A 17,205-nucleotide genomic window follows, 5' to 3' on the forward strand; every position below is an offset into this window, starting at 1 on the left:
GAATCCTGAAATTACTCCGCAAGCAAAGCCAAACCTTTAACTAGTCCCTCAGCTCTTGTGCTTATGCCTTGCAGTGCAGTCTTTGTTCAGAACAGACAATGCGCTGCAGATGCAGCGTTCAGCATTCTGCACGTCTGTGCAACTAGTGACAAAATTATGGTGTGCAAAATTCTAGGGAGGTTCCACCACGAGTTTTAAGACGACAAGAACCACCAGACTGGGTCAGACCAAAGGACCATCTAGCCCAGTGTCCTGTCTACCAACAGCGGCCAATGCCAGGTGTCTCAGAGGGAATGAACAGAACAGAGAATCATCAAGTGATCCATCCCATCGCCCATTCCCAGCTTCTGACAAACAGGGTCTTTAAATAAGCTCTCTGGCTGTCAGGGTTCCCTCCCCAATCTGAACTCTGGGGTAGGATTATAACCGGGCAGGTATTTGTAACTGTAAATGACAGAGAACTCTCCTTGCTTCGAGTGGGGCTATTTGTAAAAAGATCAGTTACACAGAAGTTATTTCACTCTTCTCCTTCTTAATATTAGTGTCAATATTATTTTCAACACCCACTGTATATAGGGAATAATACAGATAAAAATGTCAATAAGGTAAATGAAAGTCTCTATGAGAATGCTTGATAAAATAATAAAAAATAACAGCAATACATAGACCTTAGAAGCTGAGCCCTGTCCCTGTGTTGATGCATTCTGATACAGGGGAGTTTTAAAAGGATTTTAGCTTAAGCAATGTAACTTCTCAAATCCCGTGGGGGTTGGAAACCGCACAGCTTTGGGTTCCTTTGAAAATCCCAGGCACACTCTCTAATGGGTGGAGGACCTGTTGTTTCTCAGGGGAGATCCAGTGCGCTCAGCGGCACAGCTCAGCAATATTTCAGTGTGGGGAATCTCTTACAAACATTGCTGTGTAAAATCCCACAGCAGTCTGGGGTTGGGCTATTCCAAACAGTTTAAGGAGATAGTAGGTCGGGGGATGATTTTCAAGGATGCAAGTTAATTCCTGATTTCATCTAGACCCTAGAACAGTTTCTTAGGCCTTGATTCAGGAAAGCACTTACGCATTTCTTAACCCCATCTCTGTGCAGGACTCCACTTCCAGTTCAGCACAATTCGTAGTGCCATGGATTTAACTTCACACTTAATTCTCAGTAATGCCAGTGGCTATTCAAGAGCTGAAAGAATGTTTGTCTCATATCACTAAAACACATGGAAATCCCTAAATATTTACCTGCTGATATGAACACAAACACACTCTTTAATACTAATGCCTTAAATGATTTAATATAACAGCATTTAATTGTAGTTCACTGCTGCCCTCTGCGGTGTGTTGCTAAAGTTGTACCATTTCAGCTCGGTTTTTGTTCTGTGTTTAATAGCTTTAATCTGCTCACTGTGTTCCTAGCCCAGTGATAGCGGGCGGTGTCCTCGGGCTTCAGGCCGGTCAGTTGCAGATACAGCAGGTTGTTGGGGTTGTCCCTGGAGATGGTGAAGCGTCCTTTGAAGCAGGGCCGGTTTTTGGAAGTGCGGGGCCCAATTTGAACATTTTCGGCGGGGCCCCGGCAGGGATGACTAAAAGAAAAAACGTAAAAAAAAGCCTTTCATTTCTTAGCAACGGGTTCCCTATAAAAAGTTCTGATTTAAGGGATGTGCCACAGTATGTATTTTTTGTACCAATAGGGTTACCGTACATCCGTATTTTCCTCCCGGATGGCGATTTAAGAACCAAAAAGCCGGACATGTCTGTAAAATACAGATGTATGTTAACCCTACCTAAAGTTCTTTTTTTAAAAGATGGGCCTGAACCAGAGATGAGCTACGTTTCACATGTGTGGGTCCCCGCCACTCCCTGGGGGTGTGCTAGGGTGACCAGATTTTATAGGGACAGTCCCAATCTTTGGGTCTCTTTCCTATATAGGCTCCTATTACCCCCCACCCCCGTCCCGATTTTTCACATTTTCTGTCTGGTCGCCCTAGGGTGTGCACATGTGTGGGTCCCAGCTGCTCCCTGCCCCCCTCATTGAAGCAGGTGTGCAGGGTTACTGCCCTGGGAACTGCAGGGCACCAGTGGACATGGGGCTGGCTGGAGGCAGGGCAGGGGCTGACTGGAGGTAGGGTCTGGCTGCAGGCAGGGCAAGGGGTGTGGGGCTGGCTGGAGACAGGGATGTGTGGGGCGGGCTGGCTGGCTTCAGGCAGGGCCACAGGGGGGTGCTGCAGGGGTTGGCAGGGCTGGAGACAGAGGAGTGCAGAACTGGCTGGCTTCAGGCAGGGAGGTGCGGCAGGGGTTGGCTGGTGCGGGCAGGGGGTGTGGGGCTGTTGTGGGCACAGCAGGGAGTGTGGCAGGGGCTGGCTGTGGGCAGGGGGTGCGGGGCTGGCTGGAGACAGGGGCTGGTGCAGGCAGGACAGGGGGTGCAGGACTGGCTGCAGACAGGGGCTGGTGCAGGCAGGGCAGGAGGTGCAGGGCTGGTGCTGGCAGGGGTGCAGCAGGGACTGGCTGTGGGCAAGGGGTGTGGGTACAGGGGGTACAGCCCACCCTGTATGGTGAGTGTCCCCTCCTCCTCCCTCCCCCACTGAGGTAGCAGCAGCAGCCCGGGGCTTCCCTGCTTCCACCGCCCTGGCCCTGTAAATAGCTGAGGGAGCCCTGGGGAAGCAGCAGGGCTCGGGCGGCTATTTAAAGGACCAGGGTGGCAGAGGCAGCTGGAGCTCCCCACTATCTCAGGGCTCTGGGGGCTATTTAAAGGGCCTGGGGCTCCAGCCCCTGCTGGGAGCCCCAGGCCCTTTAAATTGCCCCCTGGGGAAGCCGGGCCACCCTGGTACAGCGCATCAGCTCTTGCCGGTACAACGTGCTGGGTCGGGGCCCGATTCAGGGGAATTGGTTGAATTGGCCTAATGCCGGCCCTGCCTTCAAGAGCTGGGCATAGTTGATGGTAGTTGAAGTTGGGTGTATTTCCCTGATCCACTCCAGTCTGTTCCCAGGGGCCTGGTGGACCCAGCTCATCCAGTAGCTGCTGAGGGTGAACCCGGTGGGTTTTCAGGAAAGGCGGACAGAGTCTCTGGGCTTTTTCACATAAACTTGGGGGTCCAGGGACTGGATCTGCGACCGGGCACCTGGGAATAGAAAGATATTATAAATGATATTAATAGTAATAACTTTAATAGACTGCTCCCTTGCCTCACCAATGCTTTCCAGGGGAGAAGATACCTTCCAGAACTATGCTTTTGATCTTAGCTCCAAGGAGCCGAGAAGCGAATGAACAGTAAATGGTGCTAAAGTCTCATTTTCCCTGGAGTTGGAGGGAAAAGCTCTTAGGGGATTAGTCGGTAACTGCACAGACAGTGGAGGCTGCGGATTGTCTCTCTGGGTGCATCCTGGGCAGAGAGAGAGAGAGAGATTTAAACAGGAAGTGTCACTCCTATCTGCATATCCCGCTCCTTATAAGAGACACAAACTACTTCCCTGAGCGATCAAATTTCTTGCCCTCCGATTCCGAGGGGTGGGCGAAGAATGTGTGGAACGTTCGGACCCAACCCCCCCTGAACTGAGAAGGGACGTGGGGTTCTTTCAGCCCCCCTCCCCCACTCTGCCCTCCCTCCTTAGCACTCCCTGGGTGCCCCCCTTCCCCCAGGGCTCTCTCCTCCCACACACGGAGTTAAAGGAGCCTGTGTGTGGTGGGTCCTTCGGCTCCTCCTCTCACTCCCAGCGAGGGTCGCTACCAGGTTCCGATAGCCGGGGCTCCCTTCCCTTCCGGAGCTGGGGGTGAAGGCGGGGGGACAACACCCTGGCAACGGGTCCAATCCTGTGGCAGACACACGTTTCCTGCAGCTTCTTCCTGGCACACCCAGCGTCTCCAAGGGCTGGGATGGTTCTGGTCCCCTTCTCCTCCAGTTAAATGTGACTGTGTCCGGGGAACAGAGTCATTTCCTGAAAAGTGATTTAGGCTCTTAAGGTTCTAAATCCCATTAGCTTTCACTGAGTCACTTGGGGATAATTACCCAGGGTCTCTTCACAGGGGTAACCATTCCCCGGGGTGGCTGAGGGCTGCAGTGTTAGCAGGACACCTGGGTTCTCTCACTGAGGGTTTTTGAATGGCTGTAGCTGTGGTTTGTGTCACTGTGTCCCTAGCACAGTAATACGTGGCCGTGTCCTCGGTTCTCAGGCTGCCCAGCTGCAGATAGGCCGTGCTTATGGAGGTGTCCCTGGTGCTGGTGAATCGCCCCTGGAAGGCCTGGGCATAGCTAGTGCCACCATCGCTAGGATTAATGTATCCGATCCACTCCAGTGCTTTCCCGGGAGCCTGCCGCACCCAGCTAATGGTGTAGCTGGTAAAGGTGTAGCCGGAGGTTTTACATGTCACCTTCGCAGACTCTCCAGGCTTCTTGATTTCTGCCCTGGACTGAGTCAGCTGGATCTGGGAGCTGACACCTGAAAATGAGTAACAATAAGGAAGGAAAATACGATTCATTTCTCTCCCCCTCCCTTCCTCTTCCCAGATTTATCCAGGTCCTTCCATTGCCCCACCCCCTTAGAATTATGTGATCTGGGGTATTCAGGACTTTATTCCCAGAATACCCCGGTGAGATAGGGAAGTGCTTGTTATCATCCTTTCACTGACAAGAAACTGAGGCACAGAGAGACCCAGCCTGACAATTTCCAAGCCGCCCAAGGGAATTTGACACCTATTTCACCTGAAAACCAATATGAAATTGGCATCCAAATCCCCTAGATAACTTTTCACATTAAATGACTCATTCAAAGAATTATTGAGTCCTGGTTTTATCTTAACCCTAAAGCCCTCACCTCCCTGTGCTACCCCAGCTGTCCTAACTAGCTGTCTGTACATTTACGCCACTTACCCGAGAACGCTGCCAAAAGGACAAGGAACCCCAGACATGTCATTTTTATTCTACCCAGCCACCCTGTGCGGTGTAACAGCAGCAACTGTCTGGCTGCCCAGCAGATTTCCAGAGAGGATCAGTCGCTCTCCTTTATCGGGACGTTTTCCTACTTCATTTGCATGTGGCCATTGCTAAAGCATTTGAATAAACCGCAGCTGCACCGAACTTGGCAAATAAATGACCTCAGAGCCGAGACTGACAGACTGATGGGGCCATTGCAGGGGATTCATGCCCCCATTCAGGAACGCAGGAAGCATGTTTTTAAGGTCAGGCTTAACAAAGCCCTGGCTGGGATGATTTAGTTGGGGTTGGTCCTGCTTTGAGCAGGGGGTTGGACAAGATGACCTCCTGAGGTCCCTTCCAACCTTGAGATTCTATGATTCTATGGTGTCAAGTATCAGAGGGGTAGCCGTGTTAGTCTGGTTCTGTAGAAGCAGCAAAGAATCCTGTGGCACCTTATAGACTAACAGACGTTTTGCAGCATGAGCTTTCGTGGGTGAATACCCACTTCTTCTGGAAATTTCCACTGCTTGCATCCGAAGAAGTGGGTATTCACCCACGAAAGCTCATGCTGCAAAACGTCTGTTAGTCTATAAGGTGCCACAGGATTCTTTGCTGCTTCTATGATTCTATGTTGATATCAAGGGGACTTTGGTTTGAGTTTAGAGTTAAGGGGAAGCTGGAATATTAAGATGCATCATATCGGGTTACTACAGTGTAATACCCCGGGGATATGGGGAAAATGCAATGACTGAAGCTATGAACAGGAGCACTCTCCTTTGGTGAAATGTGCAGGTGAGCTGTGATTTCCAACCTCCTAGGAGTGCTGGGTTCTCACTTGCCAACCATTTCACAAGTCTGGTTTGTGACCAAACCTTGGCTTTGAAAGTCCCGGCCTTATGTACGGGAGGGGGAGGAGAAAATCCCCTCAGTGTTCCCGGGGTCCCTTGTTAGGAAATATTTCCCCCCAGTCTCACACAGAACATTTTCCTGCCATCACGTGGCTACAGACCTTCCTTCAGCTTTAGTTCATTTTGAGAGTGTTTTGTCTCTTGGCAGCCTAAAATATATCCCTCGATTTCACAAGTGGCTCTGGGGATTTCTATTAACCTCTGGCAAATCTCTCTCTAAAAGTCACATATTTTCTCTTTCCCTCTCCCCCCGGTTTATGTGTCTGTCACCTCTGTGATCTGGCAGGCTAGGATCCCAGAGCCAGCCTTGTCACAGCAGCAGGGGAAGAAGGTTTGATCGGAACCCGCCGAAGAGGTGCGGTGCGGGGGATTGGACGAGATGTTCATTTCTCGCTTTGGAACGTGGGACTCCAAGAAGCCCTGGAGTTTGCTCTGTATGGACAGACTCGCTCTGGTCTGTCTGAATTAACAGACAAAGAAACAATTACATGCACAGCCAGCAATGAGAACTTGCCTAGCAGCTGGCCACGTATGTGAATTTCAAAGCCAATTGATGAAAACGCACTGAGTGGGGCGCTGTCTGACCTCCCTGCTAGGAGATGCTGAGGAGGGGTTGGGTCCTAAGTCCCACCTGTTCAAGGGAGTTAGGTGCCTAGCTCCAGTTGGGATTCACAGCCCTCTCCTGGAGTCAGGTGCCACCGCTGTTACTTAACTCCCCACGGCCCAAAACCCTTATGCCAGAGAAGGATTCGTTGGTGCTTCCCTTAGCTTTTAGCGTAGTGGTTAGAGCACGTGCCTAGCACATGGTAGAGCCAGTTAAATTCCCTCCCCCTACCTGATTTGGAACCGCGATTTGAGCCCACATCTTCCACTGTCAAGGGGAGGGTGACATTGGGGTGCAGACACCCCCATTCTCTTTCAGGCCTCATGAGTATTAAATTAGTCACAGTGGAACAGCTTCAAGAGGAGAGATTGAAAGACCCCTCCCCAAAATACCCCATAGCCTGGTGCTTAGGCCATTCACCCAGGAGCGTTTTGCTGCTGTGACAAATGACTGTGTCACAGGAGCCTAATTCATATTTTGAGAAGTGACTTAGGAGACAGAAAAAAATGTATTTATCATGAGGCTTAAGTGAGTGAGGAACCTAAGATATTTGGGGGAAATTACCCGCAATCTGTTTACACGAGCAAATGCTCTCTGGGGTGACTAAAGGCTGCAGTGTTAGCAGGAGACCTGGGTTCTCTCACTGAGGGTTTTTGAATGGCTGTAGCTGTGGTTTGTGTCACTGTGTGTATCTAGCACAGTAATACGTGGCCGTGTCCTCGGTTCTCAGGCTGCCCAGCTGCAGATAGGCCGTGCTTATGGAGGTGTCCCTGGTGATGGTGAATCGCCCCTGGAAGGCCTGGGCATAGCCAGTGCCACCACTGCTGGGGGTGATATATCCGATCCACTCCAGTGCTTTCCCGGGAGCCTGACGCAACCAGTTAATATTGTAGCTGGTAAAGGTGTAGCTGGAGGTTTTACATGTCACCTTCGCAGACTCTCCAGGCTTCTTGATTTCTGCCCCGGACTGAGTCAGCTGGATCTGGGAGCTGACACCTTTAAATAAACAACAATAAAAACATAGTTAATTCCATTCTTTTCCTCCTCTTCCCAGGTTTATCCAAGTCCTTCCATTGCCCTACTTATGGCAGTATCTGATCTGCTTGTGGGTAATGACGAATTGATCCACCCCGCACTGCGGGGAAGGCGGGAAGTGCAGGTCTGACCATTCTGCAGAGGGGAAACTGAGGCACAAACCCAGCCTGAGATTTTTCAAGCTGTCTAAGGGATTTTGACACCTAGTTCCCATTAAAAATAATGAAAATTGTGTATCAAAATCCTCTTGATGGCTTTAAAATTCTATCCTATGTGATTTGTTTAAAGCTCTAAGATTTGGAATCCAGAATTCCTGAATCCCTCTGCTACGTCTTAGCCTTAAAACCATTTCCCCTGCCCTAGCCTAGCCGTCCTAACCAGACACCTGTGGGTTCATCCACTCACCTGAGAAAGCTGCCAAAAAGACGAAGAACCCCAGACAGATCATTTTCATTCTCCACACCAACCTGGTGGACTGCAAAGCAGTAACCCTTCCTCTGCTGGCAGCTCTTCGGTGAGGGTCGCCTGCTCGCCTTTATCAGCCAATTTCCCTTCTTCATTTGCATGTGGGTGTTGCTAAATCATTTGACTAAACCTCAGCTTCACGCGCCGTTACAAATAAATGACCTCGGAGTTTAGAGGGACCCAGTCATGGAGGACGCCAGAGCAAATGAATGAAATTTAGGCGCCAATCCAGGAAAACACTAAATCACACTGACCTCAGTGGTACTTAAATACGGGCTTACAGATTATTGGTAAAATCCAATATTAAGATGCGTAATACTGGCCTATCAAAATGTAACACCCAGGATATGAAACTGAAATAACAGAATCAATGAACGTGTAAACACTAGCGCCCTTCACTGGTGGAATACGGACGAGTCCTGTGATTTTCAGACCCTCCGAGGAGCGCTGGGTGCTCAGCTCCCGCTGACTGGAAAGGGCTTTGGCTGAGCAAACCCTCGCTTTGTCCTCAGCACCTAAGGGTGGAATTTTCAATGATTCCCTGTGAGTGTCCCCGGGTTCGGTCTTTGGGAAGAAATGCTTCATAATCGAACATGACAGTCTGCTGCCCCCATGCGGGTCTGATAAACAGAGAAAACGGTCCCTCCTTTTCTTCCTTTAGGTTAATGTAACTTGCTTATTTTTGTCTCCTGTAACCCATGGGGCAGGAGGGCGGAGGGGGGGGATTTTTATCTGATGGCTGATTTGGTTTCAGAACTGTTTCCAGGGATTTTCATTGATCTGCGAAAAGTCCATTATTCACAAGAAACTTCTCTCGGAAGCACCTGCCGCTGCTGTTGTCTGGCCGCTTGCTGCACGAGGAGGATGGGTGCGAAGTGAAGGAGCAGGTTTGCCAGGGACAGTCAGTGAGCAGGTGTGGTTATGTTATAGGTACGTGTTATCCACAAACAGGAGGCGAGACTAGATGCTTGTAATATCCTGACCTGCCCCTAAATGATATGAATCTAGAGAGTCCTCTTCAATGTCTTGAGTATGTAGCAATGTCTGTGTGCGTCTTATGTATTAACAAACCAATGTTCAGTGTGGCCAAGAATGTCGCTTGTCTTGTAGCTGGCCAGTTAGGCTAAGAATTTCAAAGCCACCAAAGTGAGCTGGAATCCCAAATTGTGCATCTAACTCCTGTAGTCAGCTCGGGGGAAAATCTCATTCTTAACTGTGAGCAAGTGACAGCCTCTCCCTGTGCTGTCCCAGGGGTTTACATGGCTGTGAGTGGATTTCTGCTCATTGCCTTTCCCACAGTGATACCGGGCGGTGCCCTCGGGCTTCAGGCCGGTCAGTTGCAGATACAGCAGGTTGTTGGGATTGTCCCTGGAGATGGTGACTCACCCTTTGACCCAGTTTGTATAGCAGATTTCCCCCGAATCAGACCTAAACCAGGCTACCCACTGCAGCCCTTTCCCGGGAGCCTGACGCACCCAGTCCATCCAGGAGCTGCTGAAAGGGAACCCAGAGGCTTTGCAGGAGAGTTTTGGGGACTCTCATGTTTTTTGGGTCGTCCACCAGACTCCACCAGCTCCACATCACACCGGACACCTGTGAACACCAAACATACCGGTAACGTGCCCAGTGCATAGTACAATATAGAATGTAATTGTTTATTGACATAACTCTAGGGAACAAGAACGCACCTGAGAGAGAGGGAGCAGAGAGCAAGAGAAGGGATCTCCATGGGGAGAGCGTGATGGCAAATGAAGAGAACTAGACCCAGGGGCTGCAGAAAGGGGTGTAGTCTGGAAGGGTTTCTAGGCACCTTGGCTTTAAACAGGCGGCTTCCTCCCTGAATTTGCCTCAAGGCTTGTTTGTGGTGTATAAAGAGCAACTGGACGGGCTTGTGGTTAAAGCACAGGACTCAGGGTTGGTCTATACACACACTTGCAGGAAAATAATTGTATCTGTTTAATTCACACCTTTGGAAACTAAAGCTTGAATTAGAATCCTTGGACTAAAGAATCCACACAGAGCCTGGCACGTCAACCTCAAATGCTTAACATCAATGTAGTGATTGGGGTGGAAAATTCATGGCAAAGGTATAATTTGCAATGGGAAGCCACTTGGGAGCATAGGATCAGCCAGGCCGAGAGTCTCAAATTGATAAAATTGTCAGGCCTGTGTTATGCCAGAGCTCAGACTATGCCCTGCAATCCCTGACTCTAAGAAAGTGACCTAAAGGAGTTAGGGACACTGATTTCATTTAATTGTTTTTTGTAGTGCAGTTTGAACCCCTAAACCTTAGGCCATCTGCCAAGCCCAGCCTTTATTTATTGGGACCTGGCTATTGAAAATATTGAGGAAAATAAAGAAGCAGATAGGTTCTAAGTACCTAACTTCTATTGAAATCTATGGGAGTTAGGCACCCATCTGATTCTGAAAATCCCACAAAGGGCCTGTCTGATTTTTCTGTCACCTAAATACTTTGACAAACTGGCCTTTAGGTCCAGATTTTTCAAGGTGTTGAGACATTGCTGTGCTCAGCATTGAAATGCCAAAGTGATTTAGGAGACTGAATCTCACCTTCAACTATGTAGATACCGGGTAACATCTGGTCCCTAGTGCTGCCTTTTGTCACCTGTAAAAAGGAGAGAATGATACTTCTCCCCATTGCAGGTATCAAAGTCAGATTCAGGATCACTCTGTTTGTCAGACCACTCTGTTTATTAGCACAGCGCTCTGTTAATACACCCAGAGAATGTGAGCACCATGCAGGACTCAAACTATCTTATTTATACAGATAAAAGGAGTAAACTTAAGATAACAAAAGGAAGCAGAACTGATAAGTTTACCTGAGGCTAGATATACGTATCTTATTTCCTTACTAACTATTACCAGTCTTCTGTTAATGTCCCACCATTAGCTTAAGTGGACCCATTGTTTCATACCTTAATGTTTCTCTTCCTGAGAACTATATTTCAACGTTCCTTATTCCTGCTTAAAGGAACATACAGCATTTCTTTCATCCATTCTATTTGTACAATCTAATTCGTTCTACTTTCACAGGGTTTCATGGATATGAGGATAAATTCATGTTTGAGGTGCCGCAGTGCTGTATTGATGGGGTTTGTGTAACTACCCAGCTAGAAAAAGTGGCTTCAGCCCTTGAGGCTGAGCTCAGACTGGTGAATTTCAACCTGTCGCGTCACTGATAGAAAAGGTTTCAGGCTAATATTGTTTGTGTTACAATAGCACCAAGAGGACCCAGTTGAGTTTAAGGCCTCATGCCTGTGAGACCATCCTGTACACAGCCTAGGGCTGAGATTTTTCAAAAATCTCTAGTGTATGAAAAGCGACTTTAATCCTTGGAGGGCCTGATGCAAAAGGCCTTTACAACTCAGTGGATGCCACCCCACTAAGTACAACATCATTTGTGTCACGCCCAGTGTTCATAAACCTGATGCTGGAAACTTTTTGGCTGTTGCTCAAAATATCAATGCAAATGTCTTCACCAGTTTGCAACGGAGTTATCGCTAAACCAGAGCTAATTATGGTGCAGAGGATGCTTCCCTCATAGGGTCATCAATTGTGATTGACGCAGAAATCTCTCAGAGCTATCTGATTAGTAGAAGAGCCCTGGGCAGACTCCTAGCTATGGATAAAATACCAAATCTGACTAATTATAGTGAGACTATTGGTGGGATTGAGGAATGAAGGGTGTTGCCCAATATTAGTGAGGTCATGGACCTTCGCCTGTCAAAGACTCAGTGTCATTTCTGCATGATCAACAACAGGCTGAGCTGGTGCAGAATGACTGTGGAGTGTGCTTTTGGCTATTTAAAGGGCTGCTGGTGCTGTCTGTATGGGAAGCTGGACCTGGTCGATGACAACTTCCGCGCACTGATAGCCGTGTGCTGTACCCTCTTGTGAAGGGAAGGGTGAAAGATTCACTCAGGCATGGAACTCAGAGGTTCAACACCTGGAGGCTGAATTTGAACAGCCAGAGAGCAGGGCTATTGGAGGGGCCCAGCGCGGGGCTGCAAGGATTAGGGATGCCTTGAGGGAGCAATTTGAGGCTGAAAGCGACCTGTAAAGTCTGATGCCCTGCATGGGAGTGAAGTGCACTGGTTCCAACATTAGTAGGAATCTGTGCTTGCTACACTGACTTGCAGTGCCTGTTGCTTTCCTGGGCTAAGGTATCTTCTACTTTATGCAACAATAAAGAATGTTTTCAAAGCCAAAAAATCCATTTGTTGAAAAGAAACACAACTGCTTGGGAAACAGAAAGGGCATGACACATCTGTGCTGTGTGGAATGAGGGAAGGGGGTGGGGTGGGGAATGGTACAATCACAGGTTTGTGTATGTCCTCTTCTCCTATTCAGCCTTCAGCTCTGGAGTGCTGAGCAGTGAGTGCTGCACTTCAGGCTGGCTAATTCATGGTGATGAGGGTTGAGTGCAGTGGGGAAGGGTCGTAGTTTGCAGGTCTGAGTGGTGAAGCTACAGGTGTTGGAGGCAGTTGGTGGTGATAAGAACCCGGATGTTGGGGAAAGTGGGTTGGAGGTGACATAGGGGCACAAGGGAAAGAGTTTTGGGACAAGGGCTGGGGGGGGGGGAGGGGGAGGGGGAGGGGGCGGGCATGGTAGTGCTCTGCCTTCATGGCTACAAGTGCCTGGATCGAGTCCGCTTGGTGCTCCATGATGCTTATCAGCCACTCCGTGCTTTTCTGCCGGAGCACCGTGCTTTTGTGCTGTCACTCCTCATTCTGCTGGTGAATTCTCCTTTCACTCTCCCTCAACTCCTGTGCTTTTAGATTCTCATTAAGGGACTGCTGCATTACTTCATGCAGCATGTCTTCTTTGCATCTACGTGGCCTCTTCCTAATTCTTAGAAGCCTCTCGGCTGGTGATAACACAGATGACTGATGTTTCAAGGTTGCATCTGCAAAGGCAAAATGCAACTCTTAACAGAGGCAGCATTGTTCACACCAGACAGAGCAATGATTCCCCCATACTTAAGGTCCAGCACAGTCTACACTATAGCATAATTTGCCCGTCCCATAGCGAGTGCACATAACCCACAGGAGCCCCAAAATGGTGAGTAAGCACAGGGTCAAGGTGGATTGATTGTTTCACAGCCATACTATCCTCTGGGTTTCTGTGCCATGGGGAGAGCCAACAGTGGCAGGGGGCCCCTATACTGAACACTGTCCCCACATTTTCCACAGGATGAGTTAGTCCTGGAAGATATCTCGCTGCTGAGGGTGACTTGGGAAGCAAGGGAGGATCTTCTACTGCAATGAGCCTTCCGCCCTGGCGCATATGCAGCTTGCCTGTGTGCCGCAATGGTCCCCCCGCCCCTCACGGCACAGTGGCCTGGACATGTTAGCCTGACTGGGACAAGGACCACAGCGGCTCTCCCAAGGAACCTGCGCAAGCACATTGCCCAAGTTCTACATGAGACCTTTGAAGAGATCACTGAGGCCGATTACCGCAATGTGAGAGAGCACATCAACTCCCTATTCCCCATCTAGGCAGGCATGCAGCCCTAACCCTCCTCGCCCCAAGAGCCCACACTGAACAACTTCCTTCCCAAAATAAAAGCCGCTTACCGGGCACCTCCTCTGGTGTTTGTTCTTCCCTGAGCACCAGACACCACGACTGGCTACCTTCCTCCTGGCTTGAGAACAGCTCCTGGCTGCATGCGTCTAGGGATGCCGGGCTGTCTTCCTCCTCCTCAGCACCTTCGCTCCTGCTTTCCTCCTCCTCTTGCCTTGTTGCACTGGGCTCTGAAGTGTCCATGGTGGTACTCTTTTTTTTTTTTTTTTTTTACTCGGAGTGGAGGTGGGGTGGCCCCCAGTATCGCGTCCAGCTCTTTGTAGAAATGGCAGGTCGTGAGGACAGCACCAGAGCAGTGGTTTGCCTCGTGGGCTTTGTGGCAGGCATTCTGCAGCTCCTTCACTTTAATCCTGCACTGCAGTGTGTCCCGGTCATGACTCCTTTCCATCATGGCCCTTGATATCTGCCCGAAGGCATCATAATTCCTCTGGCTGAAGCCCAGCTGGGACTGGACAGCTTTCTTCCTCCAGACACTGACAAAGTCCAGCACCTCGCCATTGCTCCATACTGAGGATTGCCTGGCATGTGGAGGCCTGGTCACCTGGAAAGATGCGCTGAGAGCACTCCACGCCTGTGTCATAGGTCTCACCCCCACTTGGAGCTGTTGGGTTCCAATGTGGGGACCTGCACTGGTTTCCCTCTAAACTAAAATCCTAGTTTAGATCTAGTAAAAGCTGCCACCACCCAATCAGATACGTGGATTGGGACACAGTCCTTCCCCAAAATCCTAGGGGATTCCAAGAGCCCCAAATCCATGGAGTTCTTACACCCAGGAGAAATAAACCATTCCCCCGTGCTTCCTCCCCACTCCCTTTTCCTAGGAGAGACACCGGGATCTAACTACAGAGGGATACCTCCCCCTCCCCTTTCCCTGAGAATCCACCCAAGGAAAGACCAACCAAGTCCTTAATAGAAAAGAATTTATTAAAGAATAAAAAGAAAGTCACTGTCTCTGTAACCAAGCTGGAACAATACACAGGGTCTAAACTTATCAATCTCTGGAGAGAATTCCCCGTCCCCCTCTCTCAGTAAAAGCAATATCAGCAAACAGGAATAAAGAATTTCCTTTAGCAAACACACAATTGCAAATATAGAAAGCAACTCAAAAGACTAATCTGCCTTTCTAATTAATACTCACTATTAAATAGTAGAAACTACTCCAGGAGAACTTGGAGACATGACTGACCTCTCTTAGATCCAAAGAGAGCTCTGAGCAAAAAACACAGACAAAGGCTTCCCTCCACAGAGATTTGAAATTATCCTGTTCCTTGATTGGTCCTCTGGTCAGGTGTTTCTCAGGTTACTGAGCTTGTTAACCCTTTCCAGGGAAAAGAGACCTTAACTCTGATCTGTTTATTTATGACAGCCTGGCTGAGCAAACAGGAAGGGGATTTTCAAAATTCCCAGAGAATTTAAAGGGCGGATCTGAGGGTTGGTCACCTGAGGCCAGGGCAGTAGAGTTCAAAGTGATGACCAGAGTGGCTAGAACGGGCTTTGTGGGACACTTCTGGAGGCCGATCAGAGCGCATTAATAGACCAGGGCATCCACACTGGCTCTGCGGCACTCCAGCAGGGGTGCATCAAACGTGATTCCTCTCGCCGAGGTAGAGAACCAGGAGTGCACCAGCCCTGCAGTCCAAGTGCTCTACGTGCCTTGCCAGTGTGACGCGTCCTGAGTTAGAGCGCCCGGGCTGCTTTAATGCGCTCTAACTCGCAAGTGTGGCCACGCGGCAGCTGGGACTTTCCCTACTGACCACAATGGGAGGTTCTTGTCTGAGCTCAGCCCGGCTTCCCTGCACTGTGTGTCCCGCACAGTGATACCAGGCGGTGTCCTCGGGCTTCAGGCCGGTCAGTTGCAGATACAGCAGGTCGTTGGATTGTCCCTGGAGGTGGTAAATCGGCCTTGGATGAGCTGGCGGAGTTTACAGTACTGCCAGCCCAGTAGCTTACACGAGAGATACACAACAGGCCCCTGACAGGAGCCTGACGGGCCCAGCTTGTCAAGTTCTCTCTGACGGTGAACCCGGAGGCTTTGCAGGAGAGGCGGAGAGAGTCTCCGGACTTTTTCACATCCCCTCCGGACTCCACCAGCTGGACCTGGGACCGGGCACCTGGAAATACAGACAGGTTACAAAGACATCGGTTTTAGAATCAATAACTCAATATACTGCAGGGCATTCAGAGGATAACGTACCTTCCAGAGGTGCTACAATGAAAACTAAGTGGGTGCAAACTCTCATGTTCCCGGTGCTGGAGAGGAAAGTTCTCAGGCACTGGCTGGTCACTGCACAGACCCAGGGGCTGCGGATTGTGTCTCTGGGTGCAGTCTGGGCAGAGAGGCACAGATTTAAACAGGAAACTCCCACCCTGATTTGCATATTCCCCTTCTTATAAGAGACACAACCCCTGTCCCTGAATGCTCGGAGTTATTTGGCCTGGGGCTCTAGGAGAGGGAGTCGGTCTGGTGCGAACTCTGTGTCTGGGCAGCGCCCAGTGAGTGTGGGGCCATCGGACCACACAGCCGCACAAAGCTGGCGAGAATCCGCTCCCATCCCTCCAGGTGTAAGGGCCGAGCTACGGTCCCGTCAAGGGACTAGAAAGACTAGAGCCTTTAGCAGAGTTTGGATCAGGTCTCTGGAGAGGAGGCTATTCAGTCAGTGAGCGGGGCAGCATCGGGTGCAAACCTGTTTTGTATCGATGCCAGAGGGGTTCGGAACCCGAGCGGCGCTTTCACAAGGTATTAGAGCCATGGTGGCAGTGGGTGATTTGTCAAAGGAATGTAAGACCATTAGTGCCCAGTTCCCAACGCATTGCAATAGGGTGTTTAACACCCAGCACAATTAGGCACCTTGGAAAATCCAGGTCCTGGTTATTACACCTACAACAGTTGATCCCCAAATATTCCCCTGCTGAGCTGCGCATTTTCACTTCAGTGTCTGCTAAGGGCCACAGTGGAACATGGTAAAGTCAAGAAGCCCCCGTTGTTATGGCCACATGGTCATGTGTGGATACAGTGATCTGTTCTTCACTCTGGTTGTAGCTCCCGTTCCCGTGCCCGGTGCTGGATTGTTTGGGGACGTGCTGCCCCCGCGCGGCGCATGGCGGAAGGGCGGTTCTGCCGCTCGGGTTTTTGTACGAGCCCTGCCGGGATTCCCCGCACCGTGTGTCTCGCACAGTGATACCGGGCGGTGTCCTCGGGCTTCAGGCCGGTCATTTGCAGGTACAGCTCACTCTTGGGATCATCCCTGGAGATGGTGAATCGGCCTTTTACCGAGTCACTGTAGTATATCCAGGTGCTGTAAATGCTGGCGACCCACTCCAGCCCCTTCCCGGGAGCCTGGCGGACCCAGCTCATCCTGTAGCTGCTGAAGGTGAACCCGGAGGCTTTGCAGGAGAGGCGAAGAGAGTCTCCGGGCTTTTTCACATCCCCTCCGGACTCCACCAGCTGCACCTGGGACCGGACACCTGGGAATGAAGATGAATTACGGGGAACATTAGTATCTAAGGAAACAGAATAACAATCTCCCGACTGACGCTACAACACAGGGGAAGGGAGAAAATACCTTCAAACGCTGCTGCAATGAGAACGAGATACAACCAAAGCCTCATTGTCCCGTGTTTGGAGAGGAGAGTTCTCAGGGGGGTTGTCTGGTGAGTGCCCAGAGACAGGGGCTGCGGA

The 17,205-nt window shown here is 50.1% G+C and overlaps 1 pseudogene and 2 gene segments (V, D, J or C); all 3 read right to left on the bottom strand.

Moving 5' to 3' along the window:
• Window positions 1–7,921, bottom strand: part of LOC123347683 — a 31,122-nt gene extending 23,201 nt beyond the window's left edge. Inside the window, 1 exon segment of the V gene segment in view lies at window positions 7,863–7,921. Coding sequence covers window positions 7,863–7,911 — 49 coding nt within the window.
• Window positions 6,778–7,456, bottom strand: LOC123348165 (annotated as a pseudogene).
• An 8,630-nt stretch (window positions 7,922–16,551) lies between the features above and the next one.
• LOC123347684 lies at window positions 16,552–17,205 on the bottom strand. The segment is given in 2 exon segments: window positions 16,552–16,991; window positions 17,090–17,205. Coding segments are annotated over 2 exon segments (486 nt in total).

This window comes from Mauremys mutica, chromosome 13 (genome assembly GCF_020497125.1).
Source record: "Mauremys mutica isolate MM-2020 ecotype Southern chromosome 13, ASM2049712v1, whole genome shotgun sequence".
In the NCBI taxonomy this organism is placed as follows: Eukaryota; Metazoa; Chordata; order Testudines; family Geoemydidae; genus Mauremys; species Mauremys mutica.